The sequence below is a fragment of the Mycetomoellerius zeteki genome, unplaced genomic scaffold (assembly GCF_001594055.1).
Source record: "Mycetomoellerius zeteki isolate Tzet28-1 unplaced genomic scaffold, Tzet1.0 scaffold228, whole genome shotgun sequence".
NCBI lineage: Eukaryota > Metazoa > Arthropoda > Insecta > Hymenoptera > Formicidae > Mycetomoellerius > Mycetomoellerius zeteki.
Genome location: NW_017257203.1, coordinates 2454254 through 2473498, shown reverse-complemented (window position 1 = coordinate 2473498; position 19245 = coordinate 2454254). Strand labels below are relative to the sequence as shown.

The 19245-nt window shown below is 33.4% G+C and overlaps 1 protein-coding gene across 7 annotated transcripts in view; it reads right to left on the bottom strand.

The window, feature by feature from the left end:
• The window catches only part of Syt7 (Synaptotagmin 7), a 175727-nt gene that overhangs the window by 1895 nt on the left and 154587 nt on the right, over positions 1-19245 (bottom strand). For 3 of the 7 annotated variants that reach the window (XM_018449026.1, XM_018449030.1, XM_018449032.1), the window contains 7 exons: positions 14264-14275; positions 9728-9911; positions 8323-8463; positions 4376-4523; positions 3787-3896; positions 794-962; positions 291-503 (listed from right to left, as the gene is read on the bottom strand). In XM_018449026.1, the coding sequence (XP_018304528.1) occupies positions 291-503; positions 794-962; positions 3787-3896; positions 4376-4523; positions 8323-8463; positions 9728-9911; positions 14264-14275 (977 nt within the window). The remainder of the gene's footprint in view (positions 1-290; positions 504-793; positions 963-3786; positions 3897-4375; positions 4524-8322; positions 8464-9727; positions 9912-14263; positions 14276-19245) is intronic. The other 4 variants (XM_018449029.1, XM_018449031.1, XM_018449027.1 and 1 more) reach the window with 2 other exon arrangements.

Here is a 19245-nt window from a genome sequence, read left to right as displayed (position 1 = left end):
ATGTGTTATGTACACTCTTTTTTAAAAGACACTAATGATAATCATGAAAAAATAAAATATTATTATATTCAAATTTGAACCTATTTTCACATACATGTGGTATTCAGAAATAGTAAAATCGAACAGAAAACTCTCGATATTTTGAAACGTATTATATTTAACTACCTCCGTCAATTATAATTAAAAAGTTTCAGAATTTTAATAATGCATTACTTTAAATATAAATTTATCGATAGAATTGAGGCACGGAAGTTTATATTTAAAGATACGTATTGGAAAGTTTAAAATACCTGCGAGCTGAATCCGACCGATCAGTTCGTTTCGTCCAATGTTGTCGAAATCCATCACCATTACATCCAAAGAGCATTCCCTGATTTTCTCCCAAGGTACATTAAAGGAGAATACCTCGTTAAATACAGGATTCAAGGTGCATTTGAAAATAGGAGTCTTGCGTTTCTCGATCCTCTTGTCACCAAACTGTAGCCATACCTTAACGTACGGATCTAGAATTGTAAATATTTAATTATCCATTCTATTTCTCATTCTCTCGACAGAAAGATGTAATAAAACGCGTCGTTGTGCAAGCAATGTTGTAATGCGATTTAAATCAAAAGAATATTATTAATACACACAGCAGAGAATATATTTTACATTTAAAAAAAAGTGTGTGTGTGTGTGTGTGTTTATGTTTCAAAATGCATAATTATGTAAATTCTTCAAAAATATTCATCGAATGCCTTGATTTACCATAATACCAAAGAATGCACGAACAATATAGTGAACGTAACATTACCTGATTTTCCGTTGATATCCTTAGCTTTGAGATTCCTCGCCTTCAAGAGAGTCAACGTCAATATGGAATTACTCGGATGATAGCACAGCGAGCACAAGAGTTCCCCACACTTATCTTTAGCCGGCGGCTTAAGAGCCTTCCAAAACGATGGTTTCTCAGATAGATCGACCTATAACAAACAAATCCGTGAGATATTGCTGATAATTAAAGTTTCGTAACAATTGTCGAACTAATTAACAAACCCAATTTCAAAAAAAAATATAGAATTTAACATAAAAACAAGAAGGATTATAACAAGGATTTCTCTATTATACAGGGTGTTTCCAAATTAAATCGCAAAACTTCGGGAGCGTGTAGAGGAGTAAAAAACTAAGAAAAAAAGTCCTATAGACATATGCTCGTTTTTGCTCCGTTTCAGAGAAATCGAAAAAAAATGTTTTTTTTACCTGCAAGATTAAATGGGGACCGTTTTCTAAATTTCTTGGAGAATGAATTTTCTGACTATTTAGAAAACATCCCATTACAACAACGTACTGAAATGTGGTTTCAATTAGATGGATGCCCTGCTCATTACAGCAGAGTCGCTAGAACCTGGTTAGATAGAAAATTCCCACAACGATGGATTGGACGTGGAGGAGCAGTACATTGGGCAACTCGTTCGCCCGACTTAACGCCATTAGATTTCTATGCATGGGGTACTCTGAAGCAAGAAGTTTATTCTTCGCCTATTCAATCAGAGCAACATTTGAGAAATCGTATCGTAGCTGCAGCGAACAGAATATCGCAAGAACAGTGCCTGGCTGCTACAAGAGCCGTGTTTGACAGATGCAATGCTTGTATTGCTGCAAGAGGTGCACATTTCGAACAAAATCTTCATTAAAAAGTTTATAAATAAAATAATTAAAATAATAAATTAAATATATTTTTTTCTTTTTTCGTGATTTCCTGCGAAACAAAGCAAAAAGGAGCATATGTCTATAGGACTTTTTTTCTTAGTTTTTTACTCCTCTACACGCTCCCGAAGTTTTGCCATTTAATTTGGAAACACCCTGTATATATGAGTATTAATAAACTTTAACTAATTTTCATTAATTCCGTAGCTAAACAACGTGCAGTATCATGAACATATTCAGAAATAATGAAATCAAAACAGAAACGAAAAGTTCTCCATGCAAGTGTGCCCTTCTCTGTCTTTCTTTCTCACTCTCTGCATATCTTTATTAAAAATTATACTCTTTAGGAGAGCATTTGCCATATTATCATTAATACGTTCGTCACGTTTGTCTGTTATTAGGGTGTACAGCGAACGCGAGATAATTAGTATTCTGCTCGGAGTGATCACGTGCAGACATAATAGTTAATTGATATCATATGTTGCAAATTACAAATGCAAAATTTTTACAGCATAAACATATCCTGAATTACATGAATATGTCACGCTTCACTTGATACAAATTGGTCATTTGGAGCTCGCTCTAGGGTCAGAACAATCGTTATTTAAACAAAAAGAAAATTATTTGTCCCAGATTATAACACATTATTACTACTGTTATTACAATTAATATATATGTTATTACTGTTAATAAATTGTTTTATTATAACGTTATGTATGTCATAAAATATTTTGTGTAATATTAACCTTTCCCGTATAACATATGTACAAAATATATATAATATTATATTAGAGGGTTTGCGGGTTATCACCGTGTCTTCTTTTATGGTCGAGGCCAACGTTTCGTGAACCATGCTGTTCACTTCATCAGGGCGAGGGATGTACTGATACTGATATATATGTATATATAATATTAATCTTTATATATACATATATATACATGTATACATATACTATGCGACAGCAGTGCGTGAGATTTGTGCAACGACCCATTCGCAATGCCGGCATATATCATGAATTGCTCCTGGGAAATGAATGTGTGCATAGGATAGAATTATCACACGCGCATGTCCTCCGGTGTTGTTCGCGCAGATTAATCCACTATAGATCCATCTTTGGCATATTGATATCAAGCAAGAATTATATTCATGTTATATATTATATTGTCATGTGATCTCCCGACACAATTAATAAATTAAAAACTATTTCTGTTCACGTAAAAAAATATTTGTTAAAAATTTGGCCGATTTTTTAAAAATATCTTCAAGAATTTATTTGCAAAAGAACTTAAATATATTGCAGATGAAATTATATATTTTTTTAATAAACTTCATAAACAAATTTATATACATTTTAAAGAAAAATTTGTTTTTATAATTTTTGATATATAAAATTTTTAAGAATACATTTTAAAACACATAAACGAATATCCAATATTCAAATAAATAAGATATTTTTGTATTATATTACAGTATATAAATATAATATATTTTAAAATAAAAATAATATTGTTATTTGAATGATATATTTAATAATGCTTTTATTATAATAGCCATTTAATGTCATTTAATGCCATTTAATTTAAATACACATATATACATACATCTGTATACGAGTATATTCGATGTCTACATCTAATTATTGTTTCTTTAAACATAATTATTCTAGAGTATTATTACAAATATTACAAATATACAATCTGTAATTTTACTTTATTTTATGATAAACTGATTGTTTTACTATTTTGTTACTAATAATTGTGTTAAAAATTCAAGCATTTGCTTGATGCATAATGCATTTTTCGAATCTTGTAAGTTTTTGTCTTAAACAGTTAATGCAGTGATTAATTCGTTCAAATAACAATTCTACGATAATGGATTTGTTCTTTAAACGGTAATTCCACGATGGCGGATCATAATTACAAGATAAGAGTTCGAAAGCCGATAGATGCAAAACGAGAGACGCGACATGTGCAACACGTCAGATTCCACTTATCCGTTGTGAATCCTATTCTCATAGCATGTGAATCCCTTAATCCGCATCTATCGCGTGTAATAATTGAACCGCACAAATTGCGAGCAGGCACGTCTCACCAAATTACCTGGCAAAGCGGCAGAAACATTTCCCCTATGGAATCATCCCTCGAGAATCGATCATAGTCGAAGACGTGTAGATGTAATACCCTGCTCTGCAACTTCTGTATAGGGAAACCTGAGAAGAGAACCGACATATAAATATGTATACTTTACTATATCACGATAACTTTGTTGACCAATCCAAATTTAATTACACTTTGTTTACACGATAAATGTTTTTTTTTATAATTTGTAAGCAGTCCATCTTTTGTAGATATTATCAAAATATTGCGTTGGCGTTGAACTAACATTTCGACGTAATTCCTCCTCCACGAAGAAAAATTAGATGCAAGAAAAAAAATTTACGTGTATTCCAATCTCGCAGATCTAATCTTAAGTAGAAGATTGTATCAGATTGCTTTGTTATTTTCAGATTGTTATAGTACGCTGCGGTTTCCTTAAACCGGCTTAACGCAATCAGATACAGTCGCTGTCGTATACCGCACTGCACGAACTAAAATTGCTTTGCATTTATTCCTTTCCCCGCGGTCCTTTATCTCTGGGGAAAAAGTTAGCGGACCAATGCGAGAAGCATTGCCAAACACGTGCGCTTACCTTCGAAATAGAACGTCTCGTTCCATCTCGGATTCAACGTGCGCCTTTTGATTTTTGTCTCGAGTCGGTGTTTCTTGTCCGGTAGCAGCGTTACACGTACGTACGGATCGGAAGTGCCTGACAAGTCCTTCGCCGGCAGATCTTTACCCTAAAGCAAATCGGATATCAGTATCAAAGGGTGAGAACGGAATTTTAACTCTCCGCGAACCAGGTGGGGTGTGACGTACTCCAGCAAGATGAATTTCTATAACTTCTTAAAAAGTGCCGCGCGCATGTTGCCGGTTTCGTGCAACTGGAGGGTGCGTTGTTACCAATTTGTTACCATACTAAATTATAGTTTATTTATGATGAAGTATAGCATGAGGTATGAGATATACTCACACATGATCCATGTTGATTTTCCACCTGGTTCGCGGAGGGTTAAAGAATAAGGAACTTCCTATCGTCCCTTAAGCTTCCCACGATTACGTGGAATATATACATTTTCATGTACTTTCGCGGTAAGTCCTCTTACGGAAAGTGAAGTTCGATGTAAATCTCTCTATACATACAACTCTACGTGAAGCCTGCATAATGTTATAAACAAAGCCGGATCTTCCACTCGATTATATGTACCTATGACAGCATAAAGTACCTAAAATTCTTTCAGACTTACGAATGAACAAACAGAAGAAGAAGGGATGCACGAAAAATACTGTCTTTAAAAAGATATGAAAGAAGACAGGAAAGTGATGACACTTGATCCGCTTTGAGTAATATGACTCGTAATATTTCAAAATAGAAAAAAAAAGAACATTTTATTCCATATACGCAGCGTACGTCAAAATGAAAATGTGCAGTATGTATGGCGTTGAAATCCGAAATCTTTATTCATATTTATATGCATAGCTGTTGTTTCGTTCAAAATGTAATAGAACATACGCATTTGTCTACCGAAAAAGATATACGTCTTTGTTTCCGTTGCATCTTACAAAGCTTTCATCTAAGTCTCTCAAACTTGTATGTGTAAGAGAATTTACAGAGTACGTGCAACAGTCTCTGTATGATAGAACTAGTATCGTCCTGAGACAGATTGTGAGCATGTGAGCAACCCTTGTGTGCGCAGCACAGTCGATACTGTTAATGGGAGCTAGACGGGAAACAAAATCAATAACCGCCTTTAACGGCCTTGATGGCCGCCTGTGTTTTGAAAAATAAGTCCTGCTTGAAAGTGCCCTCTTTCCAACTTTTCGCAATGGATCGTTTAAAAAGTCGCTCGTGGCCTTGAAAGCATTTACGCCGGAGGTGGCCGGTCATTTTTCATTTGGCTGTCAGACCGTTCCTCGGAACTCCATAACGTCATTATGCCGACTCAAATTTTTCGCGAAGAACGATTCCGTGCGATTTAAAGTATCGCAAAACTTTACAAACAAACTTCGAAATTACGACATGAAAGTTAAAAAAAAATGCTCATCTAACAAGAAAAGAATTCCCGCGCAAACATGATTGTGAAGGTGTTCTTCATTATTTATGGACCATTAAAGATAAATTACATTTTGCCGATTAAATCGTTAATCTCTTTATTTAATTCCAAGTTTTACGTAGTAAAACCCAATAAGTTTTACCCAAGAAAAACGTGAAATTTTGGCATATAAAATATTATTTGATGTCGATAATTGAAATGAAAATTAAAAGAAATAAAAGAAAAGATAGCATTCGGTTAAATTTCCGCTAAGGAAAAGTCGATTTCTCACAAATTGACAAAATTTCTAACTATATAACATATATGTAACTTCATGACACATGTATGCTTTACATGAGTATTTCTATACGAGAAATTTCTACCTTCGAGTTTACAAATCACGAAGATATTGAACGTGAATCGAATAAACGCGATGTCTTTGGTGAACGCTTGGTTGAACATTTCGAGGTGTCGCGACAAATTTTCACGCTACTAAAGACACGAGAGAGCTCGCGAAAATAGGAATCTTTAAGGTCGGAAGCATGTTTCCGTTTTCTTCGGAGGTACATTCCGGGTCATTTATGATGCGCATTAGCCACGAAAAATACATTTTGGACGAAATTAACCGAATAGTCTGGAAAAACAAAGATATACCTCGTGAAAATCATGTCGTGCTCGCGTCAAATTTCGCTAGAATTAACGAGATAATGTAAAAAATAAAAACAACCACATTTTAAATAATTTTACAGATGTAATTTGACGCGCTGTTAGAAATATATACAATAAAAAACAAATTGTATTGCAGCAGAGTACTCTATTAAATAATTCAACAAACGATTAAATATTCGCTAAGGAAAAGAGGTCGGATGCAAATTAAGTGAGAAATAAAATTTTTACCGGCATACTTCTTTGATAAACTACGCGATAATGCTACGCGCAATTTCATTATAATTTTTTTTCATTAAAAGTGGCATATAGTTGTATCCTCGTGGCATGAAGAAATTAATATTACATTTTTGTAATAGTAACGTAATTTCACATGTCTCTACGGAATGAAAAATAATTACATGTTAAAGCTTCAGGCAACGCATTAACATAAAATTTGTGTGCACCAATGCATATCGATATGATCACGTAAACGATGCACTTTGTACTTAGAAAGATGTTCTCCAACTACCGAGATCTTGGCACGATAATTTTCACCGAGGAAAACAAAGAAAGCGATGCCCGAGTGTTTCGCTTAATGTCAAGTTAAATCGCGTGAGGCGAAAACGGTTCAGCGTTTGGAAAGAATTTATGCGTTCCCCCCCCCCCCCCCCGAGATTGTCGACGAGTTTCAAAGTCCCCCTTTCCCTCTGTCGCACTGTAACAGGAAGTAATGTATGACGTCCCAGTTTACCAGGATACATATTTTCGCTCACGTACAGATACATTTTTCGGCGTGGCAACGCGTGTCCCATGTTGACGATTTATAACAGCCCTTATCGACGTGGCCGTAGCGTAGCAAAACCAAAAATCAAGCTAATGGGCCCATCTACATCCCGGTTTTACGTTTCCACAGCCTGTGTCGGAACACAACTGTCGACAGAAATGCGCATATCAATTTATTTACGTAATTTGTTTACGTAACACACGTTATATACGCGGAGTGGCTCGAGAAAACCACTTTATATTTATTTCTAAATATTTTTGTTCCGTACTTATCGAACTCTCAATGCGGACGCCATCGAACGAGGTAAACAGTCGATTTACCCGCGTCGGCAATAAGAATTTATTAAATTTCGATTTTATTAATATTCACGTAGTCTAAAAGTCTGCGATCCGAGAATATAAAAAAGGTAATAAAACGAAACAACCATTTTTATTTCTTTATATAACCACTTTTTATTTCAATACGTTTTTCAAAATAAACTAAATTTTTTTATACTGCTGAAAAAAAATATTCTGAATTTTTGTCCTTAAAACGGTTCAACACTGCAGAGATCACTTCTTCATCACTACTAAACTTTTTTCCATGTAAATCGGACTTCAATTGTGAAAATAAAACATAGTTTTGATAATAAAAAATAATTTTCAAAATTAAAATCCGATTTGCACGAAAATAAATTTATCAGTGATAAAATGACACCTACATTGTTATAAACCGTTTTAAAAACAAAAATTCACAATATTTTTTAGTGATATAGAAAAATGGATATAACGGATTAAGATAAAGGATGATTATATTAAATTATATATATAAATGAATATTTTTCATTTTATCAGCTTTTTTCTATTCTTAAACTGGAAACTTTTTGATCTTACTATGTATATTACGTCTCCTTATATTTTACATAAAATTGCATCAGCATGATGTATTATTACGATCCCCTACTGGAATGTAGCGATACTCCAATCGCCTGCGATCGACGAGTGCATCATACGCAAACAAGGCGATATCGAAGCAAACGGCATGTTTCAAAGAGCTAAGTTCCAAGAGAAAACACATCCATGTACTTCGACTGACCTGTATGATGCGCAGAATGAGAGTACTGTTCTGGAAATCGTACTCGAGACTGAAGTGGATCTGGCCAACATTCTCGCTCGGTTCCGAATTATCAATGTACATGTCGACCAAGGAGATGGACCTGCTCTGTAGAAATGCTTTCTGAAACACACAGATCGCCAATGCTATTATTACTATCGCTTCCTTTCTGTTTCGTAAAAGATTCTCGGAATTGTTATCAAAATATATTTTGCTAGGAAGAATATACGTACAGTTAGAGAGAGAGAGATAATTTGTACTAAAATGTAATCTTCTTAAAATCGTATTACAAGAAAAAGGTCTGAGATAGAAAGAATTAACTTTCGTTAAATATCACGTTTGTCTCCAACACGTGAAAATTTACTGTCTCTGTATCAAACTGCAGGGTGTACAACTTAATTATATCGCAAGAACATAAATGCATTTTGTTGTAATTACAGATCAGTTTTTACGTTAAACAAAATTGTGTCGCTTATACGTTATTGCAATTAGTTTCAATTTTACTTTTAGAACGCAACATCGTGACAATCTCCAATTATATATAGAGTTAATAGCAATTGCATTTTGATGATTACTGTTCTAGCTTTGAAAAATAATAGTCCTTTATATATTTTAGATAATTATAATCTATGTTTAAATTACAATCTCTCTAAAAATTTCTAATCCAAAGCTATAAAAAAGTAATAAAATGAAACATTTTTATTTTTCAATATAATTACGTTTTATTTCAACACATTTTTCAGAACGATGAATAAATTTTTCTGTACCTTTTTCATTACTGATAAATTTTTTCCATGAGAATTAAACTTCAATTTTAAAAATAAAAAAATAATCACTAGAGAGAGGATAAAATAAGTGATGAAGAAGTAATCTCTGCAATGTTAAACTATTTTAAGGACAAAAATTTTTAATATTTTTTGGTGATATAGAAAGATGAATTCATCGTTCTAAAAAATGTATTGAAATAAAAAGTAATTACGTCAAACAATTTTAAAATAGTTGTTTCAGTTTATAATCTTTTTTATATCCTTGAACCAGAAACTTTTAAACCTTGTTATATATACTATAACTCGCGTTAAAATTTTAGACAGGCTCTTATTTATAATTTTATGTACCGTATAATGCAAAGTACATTTTTCACAAAAAAAATTTTAAATTACGAGAAATATATATAAAAATAGATATATACGGTATATATTATAATACACATATACAATATACAAAGTTACAAATAGAATTTCATGACAATCACACCGGAAATCTGCAGAAGTGGCAAATTATAAATTGTACGAGGTGAGCTTTGCGGTGGTCTTCGAGATTACCTCGTTATCATAATTGATATCCGCGTTATCGCGTCGAAAATCAAGATAAACTTTAGAAGGCTTACCGAGGGATGTTCTCCTTTGACATTCTGCAGTTGCTTGTTCTGTGGCCCGGTGGTTGGTGTACGGGGTTCCACACTTCCGGCATTGCTGGCGCCGCTTCCTGGTGCCGCTGTTGCTCCTGCTACACCGCCCGCGGGACCGCCGCTACCACCTGCCGGAGATTTGCTAGAGGGACTACCGGTCGTCCTGGAAAAAAAAAGGCACGAATTCATCACATTATATCACCCACGTGCGTGTTCACTTTCGATGTAGCAATTTTTTTCTTTTTTCCTCTTCTCGTCTCCCCTGTCACTTTTAAACAGAACAGTGTCATCGCAGGATCATCTGGGACAGCGCTGAAGAGATACCAAAGCGATATTTGACAATGTTTATTCGTTTTATTACTCTTCAAAGTCTAATTATTGTCACTAAAAAGTCTTATAATTGGACATCGGATTTTTAACAGATATTTTTTGCAGCATGCACAAAATATGCAAATTTGCACAAATATGCAAATATGCACAATATGCACAAATAAATATACATTTTTAGAAAGCTTTTTTAATGAGACAAATTTCTATTTTTATGTTACTTTCCAATCTGCTTTCTAAAAAAATATGAAATTACAAGAATCCGATGTCTATCTACAATTTTAAACGTAGCTTGTCTTTTAATGTATCATTTTTTACGTAATTACCAGAAAAAGTCAGTTTTCATACTCGTCTTGCATTATTTTTCGTTTCTTTTTTTTTTTATAAAATTCCTTTTAAGATATCGATCTGATCTCTACAAACAGATATTTCAGCTTTTATACACACCATGATTTGTTTTATTACGTTGTATTATAATTTCATATACTTTAAGAATTAAATATTTAATCAAATTAAATATCCAATTGATTAATCCAGAATTACAAAGCGTGGAAATTGCGCGATTGTTCAATTTCGATCAATGCAAACTGCACATTTGTACAATTAAATCTGTCGCCCACAATTGCTTCTGACAATTACCCGCCGTGTTTTATTTTACATACAATCAAATTAATAATATGAAAGTCTAACGAGATAAATATTGTCATTGTGGCGGAGTTAACGCTTTAGAAATGCCTAATTGATTCGAAACTTGTTGACAATAAGGGGGAATAGGGTTCTTGTTGGCTCCCTTCTCCCCTTGTGATGCATGCACAGGCTTATCAACAGTGGCATACATACATCCCAGCGATACGTTTCTGTAATGTACGTTAGGTATAATAGGCGACCTAGGATCTAGATAAATCTTATCGCTCCGACACTACTGTGTCGCATCTATTGCGAGCACACTATGCTGCTAATCGAGACAGCATTCTCTCGCAGGCACGCAAGCCGATACGCTTCCAGCATGTCATCGGCTTATTAATAGTTGCTGTTTACCAGTCGCAACTGCGGAGCGTCCATAACTGTGCAGAAACGGCTGAAGCCACGGCAGGAAAAAAATAAATTTACTGCATGAACATTATTAAGAAAAAAAAAAAAAAAAACGGAAGGAAAAAAATCGATGCGAGTATGCAGGCTTAGAATGCTCGATACGGAGCTAATGATTTTGTCTGTTCTACAAAAGGGTAAAAAAAGAATAATCGCAAGTCTGATAAAACAAAAAGGAAAGTAATTACGTCATCTAGTAATATGGAGATGCTCTTATTAGATAAGTATACACATCGAAGTATACAGGTTGTACGTAAGGTGCGTTCAAGCTCCGTGAATGTATAAATCACGCAAGGCATTGAAGAATAACTATTATACGTACCTATGCAAGTTAATATAGGTATATTGATATAAATCATATATCAAATTCCGAGATGAAACGAGTAAAAATTATTCTGTTAATTAATCGATGATATAACAAATGCGTTGTATGTTCGTTAATATTATACTAATTAAATTTGTTATACCCGTAGCATTCGCATGCTTTTCTATATAAGCTCCAATTTGTGCAGATACACATTTATTATAAATAATCTGCAAATCTATTACATCGTTTGCCGACGTAACCGATATCCATGTCGTTCGTACAAAATGCAAAAATGCAGTCCCGTGCTTTTTACGTATCTCGCAGAAATCAACGTCATTGAACAGTAACATCCATCTCTCGCTTCGTATATGAAAGGGAAAAATACACATTCGCATAAATTCTTTTTATCCGATTAAAGCTCTCATGCACAGCAGATATATTTTACCGGATCGGTGAGTTCCCTTATTTACCGCGATTCTCTATTCATAACTCATAAATAAGAATGAGAAAAAAATCCACGTGAACGGAGAATATCTCCGATATATAGGAAAGTGCATCGTGCAACACTTGCGATAACAGTCGACATAAATTTAGATGACCGTCGTGGCGTATCAAAACGATTGATTAAAAAAATTCGACTTCGCGCAAGATTGGTTTCACATTTTCCTAAATGTTATAACTGCAAAAAAAAACTACATTTCAGCGGAAAATACATTCAGACAAACTACGAAAATTTTGCTAATATTGACGAAATACTTTTCAATTCGCTCTATACCGCTGGGTAATACCTGTCGAGTGTTTAAACAGACCTCTATGAAAATTAATGCTCTGCCGCGGCTTTATATTCCGATATGAGTTCGGTAAGATGATACACGTATTGGATTTACGAAAAATTAAATAAAAGAAATACTAAAAAATATTGGAACACAATTCCTGCAAAACTAATTTTCTCATTTCGTTTTACACATTTAATTAAAATACATATTAGCGCGTAATTGTCTCGTTCAATAATAAAATCAAACAAATCATCAAACTATAATTAAACTTGGTAATTATTACCGCGTTATTATTTTCAATCTAATGGAATATTCAAAAATATTAAAAATATAATATTAATAATATTAAAAGATCAAAAAGACATAACGATTCCCAATTTAGTTTCAAAATGGCTAAAAGTCCAACATTAAAAACATAATATAGCAGAAATAAAATAATACTACAAATATTACGAAATTTTATATCGCAGACATTCTCGTATTTTAAAATACGACTTTGTATTTAAAATTTCGGTTTTATCGATAATTGCAATTTCTGATTCATCGTTAATTGCTCGATATTGTTCCAATATTACGGCCAATTCTCAACAACTACGCCATGGACGATAATTACCGTAAGACGTCGGCCCGCCTCATCAATATACCTCTGGGTAAACAGGAAACTTGAGCATACAAATTTGCCTCGATACCGCTTCATAAACCGTTCGGATGCTTGTGTCGGCGCACGAGAGAATTTCGGACCTGTAATTCGAACTAACGCGGCAAGCAAACGCGACATTTAAGCGCATTTGCAAAAGGTTAAGGGCGTACAATAGGTAAATCGTGCCCGGGCGATAACGGAAACGCCTGCGACACATTGTTTTCAGCCGTGGCTCGACAACGCGTAACTAGAAACCGTACAGGATTCAACCGGTGCCGAGCGGATGCACAGCTAGAGAGGCTCATTGTATTCAGCTCGAGTGAATGGCGACCGCGCACTCGCGGAACTAAGTTTTATGAGAATAGTGTAGCAGAAGTTTCACCGCGGCGTGTACTCATATTTATCAGAACTTCTGCCGCGTATAAATAGCATAATGCGCGAACTTGTATTCAAAAATTCTAAGTCTAAGAGAGACTAACGCGTAATGAGATAATCGCGTTAAATCAACGTCTGGAAAATTAACGTCGACGGAAATCAAATTTCCCTCTATCGTAATTAATTTCGTCTCAGATTACTTAATCCTAAAATAACAGTATGGAATCATTATAGCGAATTCTTTTTGAGATTTTTTTAGATCTTTTTTACTTCGTCTAATTGTAAGTGAGATTTTATACTGGTTATTACGATTAATCTTATTCGTACATGCAACGTCTTCCTTTTTTTCTAAACTAGTGAAACATACAATCGAGTGATGTTGACTCGAATTAATATTAAAAAATATCGAAAAATTGTATATCCATGTAATGCTAACAGCGAACGTTTGTGTTGTAAATGCTGTTAGTCCGACGTCGCTGGCCGTGTAAACAAGATCTTTTGTATCTATTCGATAGCAGGCGTGTATCAACGTGTGTATTTGTGCAGGCGAACAATAACAGTGCGGTTCCAGAGTATAAAGAATAAGATAAATCCAGTGATGATCCGCGCGCGCGCGAACGCCGATCGAACTGGACATCCTCGAGCAGAAAGCACTATCACTACTAATGGTATACTGTGAGAAATACTTGACAGTACAGTAGCAGACAGGCATAGAAGACAGTAGTTCGAAAAGTAGAGACTGTGGAGTTTGTCGTGAACACAAACGCCGACTACAGACAAGACAAACAACGTCGCGTAGTAGTCATCGATGCTCATCGATGGGCAAGACAAAAGAAGCTGAACGAGCTTCTTCGACGAAGTAGAACTACTTACACAGTTAAAATAGTTTTTTTCGGAAGAGAAGAAAAAAAGAGAAGAGATAAATGAAGCGCAGCATAGAACAATGAATCGTTTATTAAAAGTGTCGCATTTTATTTCGCACAGAGGTCGTTCATACTTACTCTAATTGCGCTCTGCGGTTCCGATCGCATTACAGTGAAACGAGGCATGAAACAGAAAAAGATCAGTGATTAATTAATTAACTGGACACACGTATACACACAGGCACGTACACGCCGCACGACGAATGAACGATACAGTTTGTGACATCGGACAGAGGAGGGTAAAGGAGCATCGCACCAATTTGGAGAGACAACACACAACATTAAAAACGTCGTAAAAAATATCTCTTACAATTTCAAGTTACGAACGAAGAGAATCACAAAGAAGAAAAGAAAAAAATGCGTGCACTGACACGTTCAAGGACAGTTCTCGACATGGGGAATCCGTGAATTGTAAGTCTCAACAACTTACAGACAATGCGATAGTGAGAAACATCGTCGAGTAAACGCTGCAGCAAATTGTAGTTAACGAAGCGATAATATCTTCAAACGTTAACCCGGGCACAAAGAAGTTTCAATACCCAGAATGCTCGGAGTTAATTGCCGTCTCTCTCGTTAAAAATGGAAACTTAAGTAGAAAGAAAGGGATTCGTAATAATTTTATTAAGTTAGGTACGGCCGTATATTTCCATCTTCTTAATTGCGCGACGTAAAATTACTGCTCAAGTTGCTACTTTGTAGGAGTTGTCAGTGGATAGTCTGTAAATAATAGTGTCGACCATCGATAATAATTACATCAATTATTTCAAAATCCATTTTCATCATCTTGAGCCTTTCAGCTTAGGGAGTATAAAGTTTAATCAAACTCCTACGAGTACGTATATATATAACTTTGCACATGATGTGGTCAGTCAGAAATTATACCATTTATATGTAATGGTTAATATAGTGACAATTAAAAGGGAATATCTCGTATCAATATCATATTATTCATTTATTAATATGAAATTATTACCTTTTTAGAAAAAGAATAATGTATCATATAGAGCATATTTTAATGAGTCTGTTATAAGCTGCTATTGTTTATTATATTATCATAGTTATTAATAATATTAATTTCAGATTTATTTAAATCTCTTCAAAATCCAATAAAAATATGTGATGTCATACAGCGATATAATTAGTAAAATTACAAACAGGTTCAAAGAGAGGAAACGATTAAAAAAAGAAGCTTTCAATTTTTTTTTAACAAGAATATATTGTTATTTTTTCGTATTATACGTCCGTGTATCGATTAGGTAGGGCCATTAATTCGTTTCTTATTAAAGTATATTATCCTTTATGACCACAACCGCGGAACGCCTATCGATATTCAATAGCCACATTTGACTTCGCATTATTGTGGAATTATACCATACGTACATATATATGTGTGTGCATATGTTTGTTAGGAATTCAGTAACTCTGAAACGAAAATAGATACATGTACTGATAAATGAACAACACTCTATGGGATACAATATGCGATCTCGCAGATGATATCGTGGAAGTTTTGATATTAAATCAGCCACACAGCAACGTTTCGCTCGGTTCGCATTACATAAAAATTAGAGATTCGCGTATACATGAAGAAATCGATATATGTACTCGATATAGTACTATTTATGTGTGTGCGTGTGTTTTAGGTAACAAATTTTCAGAATGAACTATTTACGTAGCCGTTTTTATTCCAACGTATCGACACCTCGATCTGATATACCATATATCTTCAAGATTTATAAATTTGTATAGAGAGATTTTATAAAATCCACAAAATTAAATAAATTTCACGTCAAAGATTTTGCAATTTGAAATTGCAATTCAAACTCTGGAATCTCAAATCAAAACTTACGCGATATTTGCCAGATTAATAATTTTTGGAAAAAAATAGATATAAAGGGTGTCTCTAAATTTCCGCATACGAAATACAAGACGTGATACTTTATGTTAAAACAAACAACTTTTTCCTTTAACAAAATTGCGCCCAATAAATAATTTTTGTGTTTATTTATATAACTTCAATCTGCTCTCTCCTGTAAAAACTATTTATCGAACGCAATTTTGCTAAAGGGAAAAGTTATTTTTGTGCTAAAACGAACAACTTTTTCCGGTAGTAAAATTACATTTGATAAATAATTTTTACGTTTATTTATATAACTTCAACTTGTTTTCCTGCAAAAATTACTAGTCGGACGCAATTTTGTTACAGGAAAAGATTGTTTGTTTAAAGTATCACGTCTTGTACGTATGCGGGAACTTAGAGACACCCTATATATACATAAGGAGAAAAAAATTATATACTAAACCATCAAATCCGTTGGGACATTTGAGTTCCACATTATGAAGATACATTTTACTGCCTCTTTCTCTTTCGGATTACAATTATTATTTTAATGTTATATGCAAGATTATTACAATTATAAAAGAACGGCTTTTCTCTTGTCTAAATTCCTTTAATCGGTTGCTTCAGGCTCATTTGTGCATTGTTTGTTACGTGTTGAAACTTGTTGCAAGGAATTAGTGTCATATACTTAACACATACAATAAACTTATCTTTAAACTAATCACATTACTTTTATTAATTTTTTCAAATTTTAAAATACCTTGTTTTTAAATTAGAGTTTATTATATATAAAAAAAAGATGTTCCTTTCATGCATCGAACGTTTTCTCTTGTCTAAAATGTACCAGAAATGCAGCGAATATAATATAAAAAAATTAATATACTTAAGTAAAATAATGAAACTTGTGCGAAGAATAAAAATAATAATGTACGATCATCTCGTGTATGAAACATTAAAGTGGCTCATATTGTTCCGTTAGATATCCACAATATGATGTTTCAAGAATTAATAACGTTGCGTGTAGTACACACTACACACACTCGTACATTCTACAGGTTAATCGATAAAGTTACTAAGTAGAGTACAATATAAGAACGAAAATGGCGCGCATACGCCGCCACTCTTTTATCACACTCGATTTAATTCGATGTGAAAAACGAACATCGAACGCGTATTGTAAAACATACAAAAAAAACTAAATTAATAAAAAATGGATAATTAATTAGGTATACGATGACTGCTGTAGTTTTAACTTTATTAATTAGTGAAATTCTACGTTATAATTTTTATTTTAAAATCTACAATCAAGATCGATTCGTCATGTTTTGTACCGGAAAAAAATTATATATTAATTTTTGCTAAAAAAACATCTTCAGGAAGCTTCGTAGAATGAAATTATTTTAGAAACTAATTAACCTTAAATTATCAAGATAAGTTGAAGCAGAAATTTTTGTGTTTGCAGACTCTACATCGAGTTCTACATCAAGCATTTAATTCGAGTAAAGTAATCTTAGAGAAATTTATTAAGTTGGAAATATTAAACCAACGATGATAAGAGAACGTCGTAGAATAGAACTTTAATAAGATCACAGAAAAGATCTAAGGAAAACTAAATCCCTTCATCTTAATCATAAAAAAGAATAAAAAACAAAATTATCGATAATATTATCATCGATAAGCATCTCCTTATATGTCTTATATCTTTTATATATATATATATATATATATTGAAGATTTCTTATATTTCTTAAATTATAATTTTCTCGTATATTAAATTTAGTAAAATTCAATCCAATAAAGTTCGATAAAAAAGGTAAATTAAATTTTTGTAGGTTTTCTGTTTCATGCTTTTAATTAATATAAGAAAGATTTAATAAACAACCGTTTCGCTTTTGATTCGCTATTTAATGTAATTTCGAGTTGTCAATTTCAATTTGCCACATCACCTGTTCGTTATGCCTTAACGTATTTCGACGACAATACGTGATTAATTTAACGGCGTTATCAGTACGTGCGTGTGTACCCAATCTGTTGCCGAATCGTGAACATACCGGCAATGTTACCTTAGCATTTCAATTACATTGCTGAAATGCTGCTACAAAAAAATGTCACGCTATTCCAAAAGCATTCTTTAAATATCTACTGCAACGTTAGAACTTGAAATAGAAAAACCGTAAATTTTATCACATAGATATTTGTTCACAATAAAATCAATTTATTAAGAGTCAATATAGAAACGTAGGAGAATATTTTGGAAATTATAACTCTCTAATTTGAACTTCTTATTTTGAAATTCTGAAAGACTTGAACTTGAAAAAACATATTTTTTCTAATTACGACATTGCGTCTCTTTAAAGAAAATAAATTCTTCTTATCATACTATAACATATCACCAATAAAATAAAAATATTTTATATCAGGGTTGATAAAAATCATGTTTTAAATATGTTTTAAACTGTTTAAAATATGCTCAATCGATGCTTTTAATATATTTTATTAAATATGTTTTTTTAATGATACTGTTTAAAAGTTTAAAGCATGTATGAAGCATTAAAAATATATTTCAAAAACACAGATAATGTTTTGTTCTTTAAAAGAAAAATCTTTTCTCAAGCCTGTTTTTATATGATGAGAAATGAAGATAAATCGTAACATAAGTCACAAGTATCATTTTATTTAAAAATCACACTAGTCTTATCTTGCCAACGACTCTTTCATGAAATATACGATATATTACGGCGATCATTCCAATAAATAAAAAATATTATGTCAACTGAGAGTGCAAATGGCACGGATTTGCAAGTTTTCTTGTTTTATATTAGATCGAGAACGTTACGACGCTTGGCAAAAGAGCAGAAATTGTTCCTGTCGTCGCAAAAAGGCACTGAAAATACTGGAAACGGGAGCGACGGCTTGCCATTTCGCGATGCTTCTCCGAGTGTCACGAGGACGATTCAACTGCTCGCCTCGAATATTTTTAAATCGAGGATGGCTACCGAGAGAGATAGATCCCGATGGATATTCCGAAATTGTTCGCGCTCAATGGGACGTCTTTGAGGACCATCAATGTGTAGAGTACTTTCTCACGCTGATACACAGCATTCTTGCGGCCCTTAACCCTATTGCTGCGTTTTTCTAAAGCTCTAAAACTGTCACGTTGACGCAGAAAGTATGAAAGACGCTGAAAGAGCTTTTATGCATCTTTTCTGCGCGACACTAT